The 18,041-nt window shown below is 39.1% G+C and overlaps 1 protein-coding gene across 2 annotated transcripts in view; it reads right to left on the bottom strand.

The window, feature by feature from the left end:
- Positions 1–11,923: 11,923 nt before the first annotated feature.
- The window catches only part of CCDC170 (coiled-coil domain containing 170), an 80,573-nt gene continuing 74,455 nt past the window's right edge, over positions 11,924–18,041 (bottom strand). For both annotated transcript variants that reach the window (XM_061624134.1, XM_061624132.1), the window contains exons 10-11: positions 17,446–17,682; positions 11,924–12,112 (exon numbers count right to left, since the gene is read on the bottom strand). In XM_061624134.1, the coding sequence (XP_061480118.1) occupies positions 11,924–12,112; positions 17,446–17,682 (426 nt within the window). The remainder of the gene's footprint in view (positions 12,113–17,445; positions 17,683–18,041) is intronic.

Raw genomic sequence — 18,041 nt, 5'->3', positions numbered from 1 at the left:
GGGGAGTTTGAGGTTGTTTCCAGATTGTTAAGCTTTATATTGTAAAATGCTAATAAATAAAAAACATGCACAATTTCACACGTTAGCATGAATGTTTATTTCTTTTCCCCGGGCATATATGGCCTCCACTGCATTATAATGCAATGCTATTTCCAGGCAGACAACACACAATTCTTCTGATCATGCAGATTAACTCTAAAACCAACAGGTCTGGCCCTACCATTAGTCAGATTGAGGAGACCACTTCAGGTGGCTATAGCAGATGCTGGTGGTGGTGGTGGAGGAGAGTGGCAGCCATATACTGGAGGACAGAGCTGTGTGACACACAGCCTGCCCTGCAGCTCCTAAGCTTGTCTGCTGTCCTCAGATCTGGTGGTGAACCAATGTTGAAATAAAATTCGACTACCAGTGTGGGGTAGTGGTTAAGGTGTTGGACTACAACCTGGGAGACCAGAGTTCGAATCCCCACACAGCCATGAAGCTCACTGGGTGAACTTTGGCCTGTCACTGCCTCTCAGCCTCAGAGGAAGGCAATGGTAAACCCCCTCTGAATACCGTTTACCATGAAAACCCTCTTCATAGGGTTGCCATAAGTCGGGATTGACTTGAAGGCAGTCCATTTCCTTTTCACCAATATGGTCAGCTTATGTACATGGGAGGGGGCCACCATCTTGTGCTTTGCCTCAAGGAGCAAAATGTCTTAGGCTCTGGTGACCAGTAAGTGGGAGTTGCAAAAAAATACATGGAGATGAGAAAAATGGGGTGCAAGGGTAGGAAAAACTCTTTGTTCCCCTCCTTCTTCTTATGCCTTTTCACTGCTTTCTGTGTCCCTCTCTGTTCCCACACTCCAGAGACAGAAAGAAGGTAAAGCACTGGGTATTTAATTTCTTACCCACTCCAAGCATATTGGATAGGCCAGAACATAAATCAAAATCTCCCTATAATCACTTTAAAAGATAGCTACATTTCCAGCAAAGTATACAGATTGTATCAGCCATGAACAATGCATTTCATGCTACATTAACTCTGTGAAAATTAACTGATCCATATATAATTATACCTTGTGTGCTGTTGTACTTACATCATATGCGGAAAGGTCAGCGAAATGAATTAAACATATAGGTAGGCTTAGACACCACAGCGTATGCGTGTGTGTGAGAGAGAGTGTGCATGTGCCTGTGTATTTAGATTCACACACACTCACACACACATGATAAAGAGATAGACTTTCCTGTTATCATTATTCCTTAAAAAGCTCAACATGCAGGTATATTTTCAAATGGGCTGAAATAATTTATTACTAATTTCACATGGACAAGTAAAGCAAGGCACAGACAACAACAGGACACCTAAAATAACCTCTTGTCTGAGTAAAACACATGACCTATTTATAAATAATTGCTTTTGAAATTTAACTCGGCTCATACTTTTATTTTACTTTCTTTTTTTAATTTGATTAGAGGCTAATATGAGGGCTCTTCAACATCCTTGAATACATTCAAAAGCATCTGTCCCTCTCCAGGTCACTTCTAAAACACAGTTCAGGGTCCAGCAATAGCACTGCTACTGTTCCAAGTTATGACAATGGCCTGGCTCCATAAAATGACCTATGGTTAGATTCTGTATTCCCAGAGTCAGCACAAGACATTTTGCTGCCTGAGACAGATCAGAAATTGGCACCGCACCAGTCAAGGTCCATTATACTCATACTCAGCCAACTTATTTAGCACCTAAGAGAGAATATCTCACAGGCACATCTCCATCTCCCTGGCTGTAAAAATATAATAATAATAATAATAATAATAATAATAATAATAATAATAATAATAATAATAATACCTAACCATTTGCTGCCCTTCATGACACACAAAATCAGCTGCCTGAAGCAGGTGCCTCACTTTGTTTAATGGTAGGGCCATCCCAGGGTAAAGTAGGAGAAAGAAAATGTGGGAATGATTTTTGTAGAGGATTTAGGGAAATAGGGATGAGTCCAGGTCAGGAATTGAAATCCAGGGCTTAGTCTTAGCAGCAGCGGTTTTTAAATGGCTTCTTCCAGCTTCTATTTTTGGCACCAGGGGAAGACCTTTCTGTTCTGGTAATCTGGTCCTTTTGTGTTTTGAATCAGTTTTTAATTGGGACATAGGGAGGTGCATTTGCTGTATTTATGCATTCCCTCCTTTTAATGGTTCTGCTTTACTTTGTTTCTCAATCATGTTTTTTTTTACTTTTTTATTGTAAGCTGTCTAGATAACATTATGTTAGGATTGCATAGCAATATCATCAATCAATCAATCAATCAATCACATCTTTCAGGATGCTTCTCAGCCAAAACTCCCAGAACAGTTACATGAACTTCAGAAGCACAAAATGCACCATTTAAATCTCCCCAAGACCTGAACAAAAAATGTTTTGGGCAACCATGAAGTTGTCCAGAATAATGAATGCACTGAAGAATGGTAAGGAGATATATTTCAGGTGTAGAAAGCAGAAACTCTTACCATCTGTGGAAAGGTCAGTGCCGTGACACCCCACCCACCCCCCTGCACTGGGTAAGTAGATGATATGAGAGGAAATAATTATTTAGGCCAAGATGCTAGTATTATGATCATAAATAGGTGCACATCGCACACCACTTGCACACAGACTTCCTTGTTCTGTTCCCTGACTCAGGTAATACTGCTCACACATCCAATGATGAATTCCACTTGGCATGCCAGAGGTTCCTTGAAATACAACAAGGAAGTACTTAAACATGTGAAGCTCCATGAGCCCCACTCACTCTTAGCAGAATCACTCATAATAGCTCACCTATGTATTGGAGAGGGTGTAGGATCAGGTACCTATTTCCATATGTGGTGGTCATGTGACACGATACAGCTTTTTTAGAAAATAGTCTTTTGTGAAATGGTTTAATCACCAGACAGCAAATTGACCCAGATCCTCTAATGGCACTCCTTTAAATCATTCAAGATAGCAGTTTGTTGTTACATTCTGGGGAGTTGCTTATCACTTTTGTGTGGCTGTTCTTTTGGTCATTGTGCACCATTGTAAAGAGGAGGGTACTGATCGTATGGCAGAGTGGTATCAGTGGGTGTGGAACTTGGCTTTAATGGAAAAACTGATACAGCAGAGATGGATAAGGAATGATCCAAACAGGCAAGACAAATTTCATTTCAAATAGTTTATATTTTTAAGTTATGTGACCGCACAGAAGCATGATTGCTCTCTGCCATCATCTCATGACACTTTGTGGAGAGATGCTTTTGGCTAGCTTTTATTTAATTATATTTTTTTTATTTATTATTTTAGCATGTTTACACAATATTTACAATAGTTCTATGAATATAATATTTCATACACTGACATTGTTGGGGCGATATTTCCCATGACCCTCTGTCATTCCACATTTATTATTTTATATTAGGTTTGAATTTCACTCACCTGCATTTCAGGTGGCAGTTTGCAATGAATGAATGTTGTCTAACTTAGTAGAGTGCACATGTAATCTTTAGCAACCACTTTTTGTTTATTAATTCATTTTAAGTTATTTCAATATTTTTCTTTGATTCATTATATGGCCGAACATGCTTGTGTTGTTTGTGTCTCTTTATTAATTCAAATATTTCTTTATTTTGGATTATTGTATATTTTAAGTATGCTTTTACTTAGTTGTAGTATATATTGTAATAATAATCATTTTTTCAAATTCACTGCAAAAGAAGAAGAAGAATAGAGTTGCACTCCTGGCCCATCACTGCCAATTGGTTGCTTGGTGCCTGTCTCCTCCTCTTTGGTCAATCATGACAGGCATATTGTAAGAGAAACATGTGCCTGACATTTTTGAAAGTCAAAATGTAGCCGTGGTCTTTGCTTATCCAGTGAATCATCCACTGACCTTTAAGGCTGGCAAAGAAATCTGACATTTTTCAGGATTTTTTTAATCTGCTCTGCTGTTGTTTCAGTTTTCTGCAATTTCAAAGCCTTTGCTGAGCATTGTTTCTGCTGACAACACCCTGTAATTAATGCTTTGCATAACAAAAATATTTTGCAGATTTCTTCAGTGGATTAGCAATGGCTGCCTGATAATTATCAACAATTACGTCTCCTCCGATTCCTACTGCCTTCTGGGTGAAAAACAGGTATCCCTTCTTGTTGAGGTTCAAAATCTAGGACAATTTACAATCAGACCTCCATGCTTAGGAGTTTTGCATTGATATCACCTTATTCTGTTGAGGTCAGAGAATCTATACTTAGTTTGCATTACCATATAATTTGTTTGCTATAATGGATTTTTTTCATCTCCTTCTAGGGTTACTAAACCTCCATTTTTCAGCCAGAGACTCTGGTTTTTGGGGCTCCCCTCTGGGTCTCCACTTGACTCACCTTAATCTCTGACTTTCAGGTTTCATTTTAAAAAAATTAAGTTTCTAGGTGGCCGGGTTCCAGAGATATACACCAAAACGTCAGCTGCCCCCCGCACAACTTCTTAGTTGCTCTAAGTTCTGCTCTAATCTCTGCCCTTTCAGGTTTTTAGCCAATAAGAAATCAGAGTTGTGATTGACAAGGAATTATAGAGCCAAAAATTAGATTAAAATTGAATTATCTGCCTTCAAGTCAATTCCAACTTATGGTGACCCTATGAATAGTGTTTTCATGGTAACCGGTATTCAGAGGGGGTTTACCATTGCCTCCCTCTGAGGCTGAGAGGCAGTGACTGGCCCAAGGCTCAGAAATGTGCTTTTTCCTGCTTTTCTGATCATCTCACAGATTGAGTAAGTAAGCTTTTAGTCTTTTTCTCTCTTGTGTGTAGGAGTCAGACAGGTTTAAATTTCGAAGAGGGCAGTGTTTTGCAAACTTCCCAAAATGAAGCTTTAATCGAGTACTTGCTTTTCCAGAGTAAACATACCCAGAGTAAACCCCATTGAATTCAGTAGGACTTCCTTTTGAGCAGACATGGTTAGGATTGTGCTTTAAATTGATGGGACTTTTGAGTGAACATAGAAAAGAATTGTGTTTGTGTTGTATATCTTTCTCTCCCCCTCCAATCCTATTTTTAAAGCAATTAGGCAGGGCTTACTTACGTATCACTGTTTTTATTATGTAGGAAACTAATACTGATTTTATTTTTTTTAATGTTCTGCAATGATCAACTGGTTTTGACAATAAACTGTTATATGGGGTCTATGTACTTTACATCTCCAGTGTATGTGTGTGTATGGGAATCTTTCCAACAACCCTGTGAGGTAGGGTTGTAGTCTGGAAACCAAGGCAGCTCACAATAAGAAATAAATCCCTTTAAAATCCTATAACCATAAAAACAAGTATAAACAGTTGCAAAACAGCGATTCTGAATTTTGGGTTGTGTGAATGAAGTTGCTTGTCGCTTGACGTTGCAGTTCTGTCCCTGTTTGAGTAAGCCCCACTGAATACATTGGGACTTGCTTCTGAATAAATAAAAGTAGGATTGCACTGTAAATATCTTTACAGGTTGTGTAAATAATAAATATATTTGATAGTCATGCTTATACAAATATTTCTTCATTTTTCATATTTTTGGTTTTTGGTTAGGAATCCGGACTGGCTGTGAGTGTTTTCTGCCTTACTTGTAGGAATCATGTTGTGGTTAGTATGGTATTCCATTTAAGAAATCATCACTGTCTTTTGTTCTTCTTTTTCTATTTGCATTTCATTTACCTTTATCCTCACTCCCTTTCATCCATAGAAGCAACAACAGTGGTTCCATGTGCTCCACTCAACCTTCTTAAACCCACTGATGATGCCCCTTGTTGTTTGTTTCTTGTCCAATAGTGGTAAAAGAGAATTCACATACTGGGCAGCGTGGCTGCAATTGTTGTTGTTCCCAAGCTGCTGCCTATGAAGGTAGACCAAATCATGTGTGCTTTCTCTCTGTCAATTATATTCACTGGAATTGGGTTGGCTGATAAAGTGAGTTTATAGCAGCCCACAGGCAAGACAGAAAAGGGTAGAGAATCTTCTTACTCATTTTTCAGACCTCTTTCTGAAGTGAAGGGTCAAATCTGTAAAGAAATTTGGATGTTAAAAGGTAGGACAGGGGATTCCAGGCAGGGGATTACTAACCCTACTTGGATATGGATATCTTTGCAGAGGATCCCTAGTCAAGCTTTACCAAAAACAATCCAAACCATATCTACTGAGAAGTAAGTCCTCCTGTTGAGTTCTATGGGGCTTAGTCCCTTAGTAAGTGTGTTTAGAATTGCAGCTCTTTGGGGGAATCCATCTTTACTCCTGAGTGCTCGCATCTAACATCTCCACAACACTAGGCTCCTTTCTTCCTACAATGGCCTGGTGATGGGACTGGCCTGGCCTGAGGGCACTTGAACCCTTTTTGCCAGAAGCTAATTGGCTAGATTAAATGTTCCCTAGCCAGGCTCCATTTTTTAGCTAAGATTTCTATCTTAATTTCCAATCAGATAAATGTTTTTGTATGAATTGTATGTTGGAGATCCAGCCAGTCTTCTGCTGCCTGCAACTTCAGTGGTTTTCATCCTAACAACATAAAATGTTCAGGCACTCTACTACTCCTTCAAGGTATCAGATCTGCCACAGTTAGATTGCCTATAAAATGGGAAGCCTATTTCCAATTTAAATGTGCACAGGCACAGCCTACCTGCTCCCTCCCGCACTGTAAGGCTGTTCCAGCCATACTTCATTTGAAATGAATGAAACAAACCACTAAAAAAAAGAATGCAGGGCAAGAGGAATTTCATCTGGAAGTATTTACTTTGATTCTCATTTATAACTAAAATGAATGGAGACAACAAAACCATTTATAACTAAAACAAATTGGTTTCACTTTTTATTGGTTTTTAATGCACATGCACACCAGAATCATCTATTCCAACTGGTCTTTTCAGCTCTGCTTCCAAAAGAGACACAATGGATTGGATGTGGGACTTTTTTTTCAAGCGAATCATATGCTCAGCTGCTAAGGGGGTGTTGAGTGAAGGACCAATGCTCACTTCTAAATCTATGATTTTCTGATCTCATTAAACCTTTATTAATTTTGGAGATTAAGGCTGCTATTGTATGCATACTTACCTGGATGTAAGCACCACTTAATACAATGGAGTGAACTTCTGAGTGAACAGGCAGATGACTGAGTGCATTTAGGCTACAGTCGTAACCCCATTTACCTGGGAGTAAGCCCCATCGGATTTGATAGGATTTACTGGTAGGCATGATTAGGATTGTGCTATTACTGTATATAATTAATTTCAGGCTGATGCCAGGCAGCTTCCTTTCCTCCTCTCCCCCAAAATTGGTCTAAATATTAACGTTTCCAAACTGCATGTTCCAATAGAGTGGCTTTCTTGGGACTCTGGACATCATTTAAATGTACACAAATTAGATGTGATTTTATGGAACTACTTATATTTGTAAAAATATAAAATTGACAAAGCTTTCTGAGCACAAAGTAGATTCAAGATAGACATATTTTATATGCCCACAAATCAAATATGTGTGTACATCTATTCCATAATTTCTACTAGCTGGATATTTGTAGCATATCATAACATGGTGTCCTCTCTTACAGGTGTAAGCCAATTGAAATGAGGTTAAATAAAAGACAAGCAAAGGCCGCAATAAACCTTGTAAGATTTATTTTAACACAGTAATCAGAACTGTTGTTTAAATGCAAACAGTAAAATGAGGTTTCTGCTGTTAATCTATAGGAATGGCATTTCTATAATTAAAAATAGTGATCACCAGCAGTGAGTGATTATATTCCAAAGCTTAACCAAATTAAAAGAGATTCAGGGTGCTTCTGGATGTGTGTTTATTGTGGTGATCAGTGCTCCTCAGGCATGCAAGTTTTTTATATTGTTCCCATGACATTGTCATCTAAATGCCAGCCCATATTTTTTCCTCATTTAACCCAAATTTATTATTTTCAAGGAAAATCCAGGAAGTTAAAAAAAACACCGTTGCTAAAACCCATTTGTGATATTTCCCTATATAGTGATATAGATATATGTTTTTTGTAATCACTTAAGCACATATAACAAACCCAAGAAGCCCTTTCCTCCCCCCACCCCAAATCAGGTGCTTATAGCTAGAGTTCGCAAAGAATCATAATGTGTTTTAACCTATAAATCCTCTCTCTGTGATCTGTGGCAGAGTTATTCCAAGTCCTTGTCTATTAGCATATGAAATAAGGCAAAACCAAGTCTCATGAAATATATCCTCTGGGTCCCGTCCCCCCCCCCTTTGAACTCTCAACTGAGCTTTCAGCTCTTCCATTAGGGCAATCTGTCATATTCTTCAACCATTCCTCAATTGTGTGTGTTAAGTTATTTCCAGTTCCTAGCCACAGTCACATCTGCTGCTGTCAACAAGTATGATGAGATCTTTATGACAGAAATCCTTATTTATCCCTTGAAAATTAACAGCAAGACCATTTGGGGGTCATACTTCACCCTTCTGTAATCCTTACAATTTCTGCCCAGAAAACCTGATGTTCTCTCCAACCCCCATCTGTGATATTTGAATGACCCATTTACTTTATTAACCTCCCATTTGGAAGCACCCTCAGTAATTGAAAAGTAATTATTATACATTTATGATTAAATAATATCATATATGTCACAGTTGTAGCATGGATTTTTGTCACTAGTAATTCTTACAAAGACCAATAGATTGATTCTGCATGCTCTGCTTCAGACACACAAATCATAATTATCTTATTGTCTAAGGGTTACTGTTATGACACTTTACCTTCTATTTTCATTTATTACATTTATTAGTTGCACTTTTGCGCTCAGGGGCCTCAAAGCAACTTACACAGTTAAAATAACGACATTAAAATTAGATAAAAACAGCAATAAACAAAAATGAAAATACTCATCCAACAATATATTTAAGAGGAACAAGTCCTACCCACGCCAGTTAAAGGATGGGCACAACAAAGGGCACTAACATATCTAACTATCCTCCCAATTAAAAAACATAAGCCTGAGTAAATGAGAATGTTTTTGCCTGGTGCCTAAAAACAGACAGTGATGATGCCAGGCGTAATCCCATGGGGAGAGCATTCCACAAACAGGGAACTACCACTGAAAAGGCCCGTTCTTGTGTCACCACCCTCTGCACCTCCCTCAGAGAGGGCACACAAAGAAGGGCCTCAGATGATGAACATAGTGTCCAGGTTGGTTCATGTGAAAAGAGGTGGTCCTTGAGGTACTGAGGTACTGAACTGCATAAGGCTTTATATACAGTTTCTATTTTTGTGGAAGCTCTTAGTAAATACAGATTAAAATAGATGTGTGGATATTATAAAAACAAAAATTAAAAGGAAAAATTAAAGAACTTTTATTTGCCCTGTAAAAAGTTTAAAATTTCTCATCCAAAATTCAGATGATCATATGGTTTTGTTTTTGGTAGAGGCCAATGGCATAGTTCATTAATCCCTCTGAACTTTGTTAATGTTAGGCTTATTTTTATTTGCTTTGGCTAAATGAGCACAGATGCTATTAAGCTTCCATAAGAAAAGTAAATATTGTGAATATCAGTACTTCTTTATTAATATAGTCACATATAGTCTTCTTTATTAATGTAGTCACATATATGCTGTTTTTGCATTACAATGTATCAATAAAAAATCTTTCCTACATACTCCTCTTTATGGATTAACATACAGGAAATATTTTTTCTTTTAGTTGTTACAAAATGACTGGATTTCCCCCTGCCATTCTGCCTCCAAAAGTTTGTATTTTCAAGCATTTTAGACATACAGTGCAGTCCTATACACATTTACTTGGAAATGGGTCACTCGGTGGACTCAAGTAAGTGTATACTACACAGGATTGCAGTGTAAGGCTTCAGTCCTGTACACATTAGCAACTCCCACTGAAATCAACAAAATTAATTCTGAACAAACATTGTTAAGACTGTTTGCTACACATCTGAAAGTGTTTTTATTTAAAAGATGTATACATTACTTTTCTACAAATGTTCTCCAAGGCAATTTCAATAGAGAGCACTTTCACTTCCACTGACAAGTTACAGCCAGGTGGTTTTCCCTCCTGCTTTTTTCCTTTTCAAAGCTGGAGTTTGAGTTCTGAAAGTTTTAAAAAGGTGTTCAAAATATACTTAATGCCTGGTATCCAACGGTTTGCTAACAGAAGAAATCTGTCAGCAGAACATGGAAGAGACCATTTTTGACAATCCCTCTCTCCCTGCAGCAGCCACTTCCCCCAAATCTGTTCTAAATAGTCTATTTGCTGTTGTGAATATTCTTCTTCTTCTTTTGTCAACTATACACATTATTCAAGAGCTGGTGAATTGACACAAAAAGAATTGTCAAAGTTCTAAAAGAGGGGGGAGACATTTTTTTTTCTGCTGAGGGCTACATTCCCAATTCTCACCATAACTACCTCAAATTAGAATTTCCCATTTTATGCATGCCTGCCGCTTTATGGCACTTTGCTTTACAGTGATTCGCTAATGCGGCGGCTTTCAATTAGGGAGAGTCCCCGCATTAAGGCGCTTGTTCCACTTTTACGGCGTTTTCTTTCTGTCGCACACAATTTTGACGTCATTATCGTGCGACGCACCCCATTATCGTCAATGGGTTCCGCTTTATGGCGATTTCCGCTTTACGGTGGCAGTCCGGAACGGAACCTGCCGTATAAGCGGGGCCCACCTGTAGGCCCCACTGGGTTTGATGGGGTTACTCTCAAATATAGATTTATTCATTTTTTGTACAATATAGCTGCTGATCTGGAAAGCAAGTGAAAGTCACACCTTTCTGATTTTACTATGCTACACACACACTGTCTGGAGAGGCAAGAAAGAGAAAGAAACAAACAGGAAGGAAGAACCTCTAATGGGATGGCAGAATTGGACAGCATCTGAAGGCTGTGTGGGTTGCATAAATTAAAATTGGGGCCACAGAGTGCCCATCTGTGTCCTATAAAGATCCAACAAGAGTGTTCTCTTGCAGCATTCCATGCAAATATCAATGCTTATGTGAGATGAAGCTGCTGGAACCCAATCATTTTTGTTCGTTTTTTGACAAAGGAATTCTGCAGCTGCAGCTATTATGCCCTGTTAATCCCACTTGCTCTTAATTTTAAAAAGAGGTAAATTGTCATAAGATATATAAACGTGATAAGTGATGAATCAAGAATCCTGCTGAAGAGCCCACTTTTTAAAAAGTATTTGGCACAGTTTTTAGGATTTTCTTAGAATTTTAACTAAAGAAATTGTAATGTGTCTGCTCAAGTAGAAAAAACCTCAAACATGCTGCAGTGGAGAACAGATTTGAACTGCTATATAGAAGTCTCCAAGACACCTGGCAAGATGCAGGTTGAGATGCCTTTAAATGTGCTGAACTGATTAATGTGTCCAGCTCAATTAACATTAATAACTTGTGGAATAATCTTATTTTTGTTTTGCATTGACATATAAACTTGGATCCTAAGAAGCACTCACAGAACAGGGTTGGTGGAAGGTGACTTCCAAGCCCCCTAAAATGCTTCTAGTGAGAATCAGATGACCCTCTTGAATGGGATGAGCTGGGGTGAATGGGGAGGGAGGAACTTCTAAAACTCAGATTTGGGCAACTTCCATGAGCCAAGTCCTGCTAATGGATAGTAACAGTAATAATGTTCTTTCTGTGTTTGGTGCCCAGCACATAAGCTTTTCAGCTATAACAGAATGATGCTAATTAAGATCCTGCATGGGTATTAAAGTTCACCTTATGAAAAGTATTACTGACACTTTTCATTGAAAAAAACCACAATACTCTCACTGTAGGCACTATATATTGCAACTCCAGTGTTCTGTGTCAAATTCTGTAACATTTACATTGGCAAAGAGAAGAGGACAACCAGAAAAGTAATTCTACCCAGTCTTCATTACTGTTGCAAAGAGGTTGTATTCAGTGGAGAAGCTGCAATGGTCCATCTTGTCTCACTGACATATCTTTGAAGCAGACACAGGGAACAAAATGATGCTGATGGGAATGGATCAACCCCTCTAGGCGAGTAATTATTTCATAGTCAGGAAGAGCAATGGTGGCAATATTGAGACCCAGCATTCGAGATACTACTTCTCTGAAGTCTGCCAGCTGTGAGAGCAAAGGGGAGGGGGGAAGACAATATATTAAGTATCATGGCTTCTCCAAAAGCAATCTGCCCATGCCCTAAACATCTGAAGCTCTTCTCTAATTCCCCTCCTATCTCAGTTAAGGTGGATGGTAGCCAGGCAGAGAACCTATTGAGTGTGTGGCACTCTGCCCATGGAATCAGGGAAGCTCACTTGGTGCCTATGATGTTTTATTTATTTATTTTTATTTATTTATTAATTTTTTATACCGCCCCATAGCCGAAGCTCTCTGGGCAGTTCACAACATCAAAATATCAACATACAATTTAAAACCACACATTAATCAATTTAAAACATGACTCATTAAATTTCCAAAAAAAACCCTATACTAAACTAAAATACTAAAATACTAAAAATACTAAAATGCTAAATGCTACAATACTGAAATGCTAAAATGCTAGAATGCCTGGGAGAAGAGGTAGGTCTTAACCTGGCGCCGAAAAGACAACAATGTTGGCGCCAGGCGTACCTCATCAGGGAGATTGTTCCACAATTCGGGGGCCACTACTGAGAAGGCCCTTTTTCTTGTTACCATCCTCCGGGCTTCCCTCTGAGTGGGCACCCCAAGCACTACCTTCTGGAGACAACCCGTCAAGTAGGAGGAAAACCACTGCCACGCAGTACCTCCAACTCCCAACTCAGTGAGCCTCCCCAGGAGGATACCATGGTCGATGGTATCAAAAGCCGCTGAGAGATCAAGGAGAATCAACAGAGTTACACTCCCCCTGTCTCTCTCCCGACAAAGGTCATCATACAGGTCGACCAAGGCTGTCTCCGTGCCAAAACCAGGCCTGAAACCCGATTGAAATGGATCCAGATAATCAGTTTCATCCAAGAGTGTCTGGAGCTGGTCCGCAACCACTCGTTCTAGGACCTTGCCCAGAAATGGAACATTTGCTACCGGCCTATAGTTATTAACAATTTCTGGGTCCAGGGAAGATTTCTTCAGAAGCGGTCTCACTACCGCCTCTTTCAGGCAGTTAGGGACCACTCCCTCTCGCAATGAGGCGTTAATCACTTCCCTGGCCCAGCCGGCAGTTCCATCCCTGCTAGCTTGTTATTTTGGTGCCAGGTGAAGATGTACTATTTTTATTTTTTGTTTGTTTTAGTAATTATATTTTGTATCTTTACTGTTGTATGATGGCTGTTTTTGCTTTGCAGAGAATTAATAGGCTGTCATATAAATGTAAATATGTTTCTTATCATAAAAAGGCACTTTAAAATAATTTAAAATGTATAAAATAGGAAACAGCAAAATTATCACAATTATATTCTAAAACTGCACCTAGAAAATAAAGTCACTTAAAAAGCTTTACACCTTCTTTAAAAACAAGACACCAGTTGTTAGGCTTGGCAGAAAGAAGTCAGAATATTTTGACTCTGAAACCTGAAGGGCCTTGCTTAAGATCTGTTCCTGGACCACTGCATTATGTATCACTACTGTCTGTACTCTACTGTCTATACCAGCCTTTCCCAACCAGTGTGCCTCCAGATGTTGTTGGACCACAACTCCCATCAGCCTCAGCTAGCATTGCCAATGGTCAGGAAGATGGGAGTTGTAGTCCAACAACATCTGGAGGCACACTGGTTGGGAAAGGCTGGTCTATACTGTCTATACTCTACTATACTCTGGACAAGAGGCTACTGTAAGGACAGAATATGGAGAAACCGATTGGTTCCCAATTGGAAAGGGTGTGAGACAGGGGTGTATTTTATCACCCTATTTGTTTAATCTGTACGCAGAACTTACCATACGGAAAGCGGAATTGGACCAAGATGAAGGAGGTGTGAAAATTGGAGGGAGAAATATCAATAATTTAAGATATGCAGATGATACCATACTATTAGCAGAAACCAGTAATGATTTGAAAAGAATGCTGATGAAAGCTAAAGAGGAAAGCACAAAAGCAGGACTACAGCTCAACGTCAAAAAGACTAAAGTAACGACAACAAAAGATTTACGTAACTTTAAAGTTGACAATGAGGACATTGAACTTGTCAAGGATTATCAATTCCTTGGCACAGTCATTATCCAAAATGGAGACATAGTCAAGAAATCAGAAGAAGACTAGGACTGGGGAGGGCAGCTATGAGAGAACTAGAAAAGGTCCTCAATTGCAAAGATGTTTCACTAAACACCAAAGTCAGGATCATTCAGACCATGGTATTCCCGATTTCTATGTATGGATGTGAAAGTTGGACAGTGGAAAAAAGCAGATAACAGAAAAATCAACTCATTTGAAATGTGGTGTTGGAGGAGAGCTTTGCGCATACCATGGACTGCAAAAGAGACAAATAATTGGGTGTTAGAAGAAATTAAACCAGAACTGTCACTAGAAGCTAAAATGATGAAACTGAAATTATCATACTTTGGACACATAATGAGAAGGCCTGTTTCACTAGAAAAGACAATAATGCTTGGAAAAACAGAAGGGAGTAGAAAAAGAAGAAGGCCAAACAAGAGATGGATTGATTCCATAAAGGAAGCCACAGACCTGAACTTACAAGATCTGAACAGGGCAGTTCATGACAGATGCTCTTGGAAGTCACTGATTCATAGGGTCGCCATAAGTCGTAATTGACTTGAAAGCACATAACAACAACAACAAACTGTCTGAGGCCAGGACAAGCTCACTGAAAAGCAGTGAAAAGTAATGGCCCTGTGGATATTGAATAGTCCCACCAGAGCATATATCTTAAGGTCACTGGGGCTGATAGGAGCTGGGAGTCCAACAACATCTGGAGGTTCACAGGTTCTGCTTTTCTGATTGAAAAGGAAAGATGGGAGACACAAGCATTTTTAATTATAATGAGGAAATATAGACTTATTTCTCACAGACGTGTTAAAGTTATGGGCATTGGTAAATCCCTATACCACTTTAGACTACAGGTGGGGACTCATGTAGAATCATAGTGTTGAGGGGGAGGTTATATAGACCATCTAGTCCAAGCCCCTACTTGATGCAGGAAATCTAGAGCTAGAGTATACCCAACAGGTAGCTGCTTATCCTCTCCTTGAAGTCATGCAGTGTGGGTGAGACCCCTCCTATAGAAATTTGTAAATGCTCATCTACACAAAAAGATTCCTTGAGTATAGAAATCTAGCATGCCAGCAATAAGGCTGGGTTAGAGCCCTTCTCCTTGATATCAAGTTTTCTATGTGGAGAGGATTTTTATGGAAGAGCAGTCAGTCATAAGAGTCCTCACATGCAGTCTAAAGTGATATAAACCCAGATTCAGGTTTACCACCACCATGAAATGTAAGGCATATAGGTAGTCAGACAGAAAGATGGATAGATAAATACTTAGTTTAGGTTTCCTTTACCTCTCAGTTTCGGGGGGGGGGCTGGAAGTGATTGCCTTGTGGAAAATATGTAATCTTTAAAGTTCAGTAACTTTTAGTCAAAACAGAGGAGGAAAAATCTGAAGTTCTGTGTAATTTATATTACAGTCACACATTAAATATTATACACTTCATTGCATGACTTGAATCAGTGTCAAAATATATTCAGACCTTTGTTTGTGGTTCATTGTGTTCTAAAAGGTCACATTCTAAATGATTACGTATAATTGTTGTGTGCTTCTTAATCTGGTGTTATTAGGACAGGTGACATTTGATGTAACAGATTATTTTTAAAATAATGAGAAAATATGCCCAAGATATGAGCTATTATCAAATGAAGTGCTTTCTATAAATCAAGGACTTCTATTCATGCAGAAGGGCAGACCCTTCTGTTCCATGAGCGCTGTACCAAGTGGACAGTTTCATCACTTTCATATAAGACGCAGGAGCCACTTCGGCTATGAAGGTGTAATGGAGATACGCCCAATATCTTGTGAGGCTTGGGAAGAGGCCTATGCTTCTTTGGAATTAGTCCCCTTAAAGTAGAGGTAGCTAATCTGTGGCCCTCCAGATGTTGTCAGAGTCCAACTCCGATCAGCCTCACCCAGCATGGCCAATGGTCAGGAACAGGGTTTATTGTAAAGCCTTGTAAACCCAGGCTTTTTTTCCTGACTGCACAAGCAGCCAGCACACTGCAAACTCCCAAACTAGTAAAGTAATTAGTCTCATAATATACTGTTAATATAAGGTTATGAAGATTGGAAGGGAACCAGTATTTATCTTCATTTTCTATTTCTTTTGAACTTTTCTCATCTATTTCTGTTTAAGAAACTGCCAAGCTCCTTATTAAATCCCATATGCTCACTTGCACAATAGAGAGCCAATGTGGTGTAGTGGTTAAGGTGCTGGACGTTCGAATCCCCACACAACCATGAAGCTCACTGGGTGACCTTGGGACAGTCACTGCCTCTCACCCTCAGAGGGAAACAATGGTAAACCCACTCTGAATACTGCTTACCATGAAAACCCTGTTCATAGGGTCGCCATAAGTCGGAATTGACTTGAAGGCAGTCAATTTCCATTTTCACTTGCACAAAAACCTATTTCTCACTGCACATTTTTTTGACACTACACAAAATGTGTCTAGCTGCATATTAGAATAAACCCTGGTCAGGAATGGTGGGAGTTGTAGTCCAACAACATCTGGAGGACCTTAGATTAGCCACCCATATTTTGGAGGGAAGAGAGGTCAGGAAGAAATTATCTGCTCAATGATTGTTTGAGGTGGAATGAAGGAATCTATTTTAGATCTAGATTGTGGAGAAGTGCATTAGCTGGGGAAGCAAAAGGTTTGGAGAAGAACGGCAGCTGAAGTACAGACTGATTAAAGAGGAAGTTGATACATATTTTGTTTCATTTATAACTAATGCAGCCAATATGTTTGCAATTATTATTGCCAACTAGTCCCCTGAGAGGTCTATTGAAAAAATCATTCTGCATAGACTCTTAAAAAGTAGCGGTCTTACATATGTAGCCAGGGCCACCGGAATAATTACCAATATATTGGGTCCATGAAGTTTGGATATCAGTTATGTATTTTATGTAGGGAAGCCTTTAAAACATATTATCCAATATTCTTTTTTCCTCATGAATCTGTGATCTAAGCAGCTCGGAGTGCTTTCCACACTGATAGATAGGGCAAAAAGAACTAATAAAGCAAAAGTGAACTGACAAAATTCTCTTTGGCATTGGCCACCTTAAAACGGTATGAAGAATGTGCCTGCTGTTATGCACTGCAACAAAAAGGCTTATTTAACTTATGGAGAAGTTTTACTTTTTGCAAGCTACACAGTAATTCTAAATCCACACCAATAAAAGGAATGCAACATTCTAAGTATCCACACAAAATTGCTAAATGCCAAGTGCCACTTATCAGCTATATTGTTACATACCTGTCTCTCTCTTTTCATTACTGTCACTAGAGTAGATTTAAGTGTTGCCAGTTCTCTGTTAACAGATTCCAGCATGTTTTTGCCCTTCTCTTTATCTTCCCTTGCTTCACGCTCTACAACATGGAATTCTGATTTCACAGAGGTCAGCTGCTTCTCAACCTTCACTTTCAGCTTTTCCAGTTTCTCTTGAGACTTGCTTAGATCCTCTATGGCTCTGTCCTGCTCCAATGTTCTGATCTGTGAACAAATTTCCGAGTTGTCTCAGTACGGATGTAAACAGTAGGTCAAAAAAAGGATTGAGATATAAGGTCAAACTACGTAAGATGTGAGAGATCTGTGCTGAGATCTCTCGAGATGCACATTTTCATGTAAAAGCAGCTAATTTTGATTGGAGGAGAGGATGGTATGCTTAACCTTTTGCCCACCCTCATGCTGTTTTCTTGATCTAAATTACCCCTCCACCAGCTTGCCTTGCTGAAGATGGCACTATCTGTTTCCCCCCATGGAAAAAAAATGTAGCTTTGACTGGGGTGGGGGGCAGGATTTAGATCAGGAAACTGTGTGGATGAAAGGTTGAATCCCATTCATCCTAACAT

This window comes from Rhineura floridana, chromosome 4 (genome assembly GCF_030035675.1).
Source record: "Rhineura floridana isolate rRhiFlo1 chromosome 4, rRhiFlo1.hap2, whole genome shotgun sequence".
In the NCBI taxonomy this organism is placed as follows: domain Eukaryota; kingdom Metazoa; phylum Chordata; class Lepidosauria; order Squamata; family Rhineuridae; genus Rhineura; species Rhineura floridana.
Note: the sequence above shows the minus strand (reverse complement) of the source record. Positions and strands in the feature narration are given on the sequence as shown.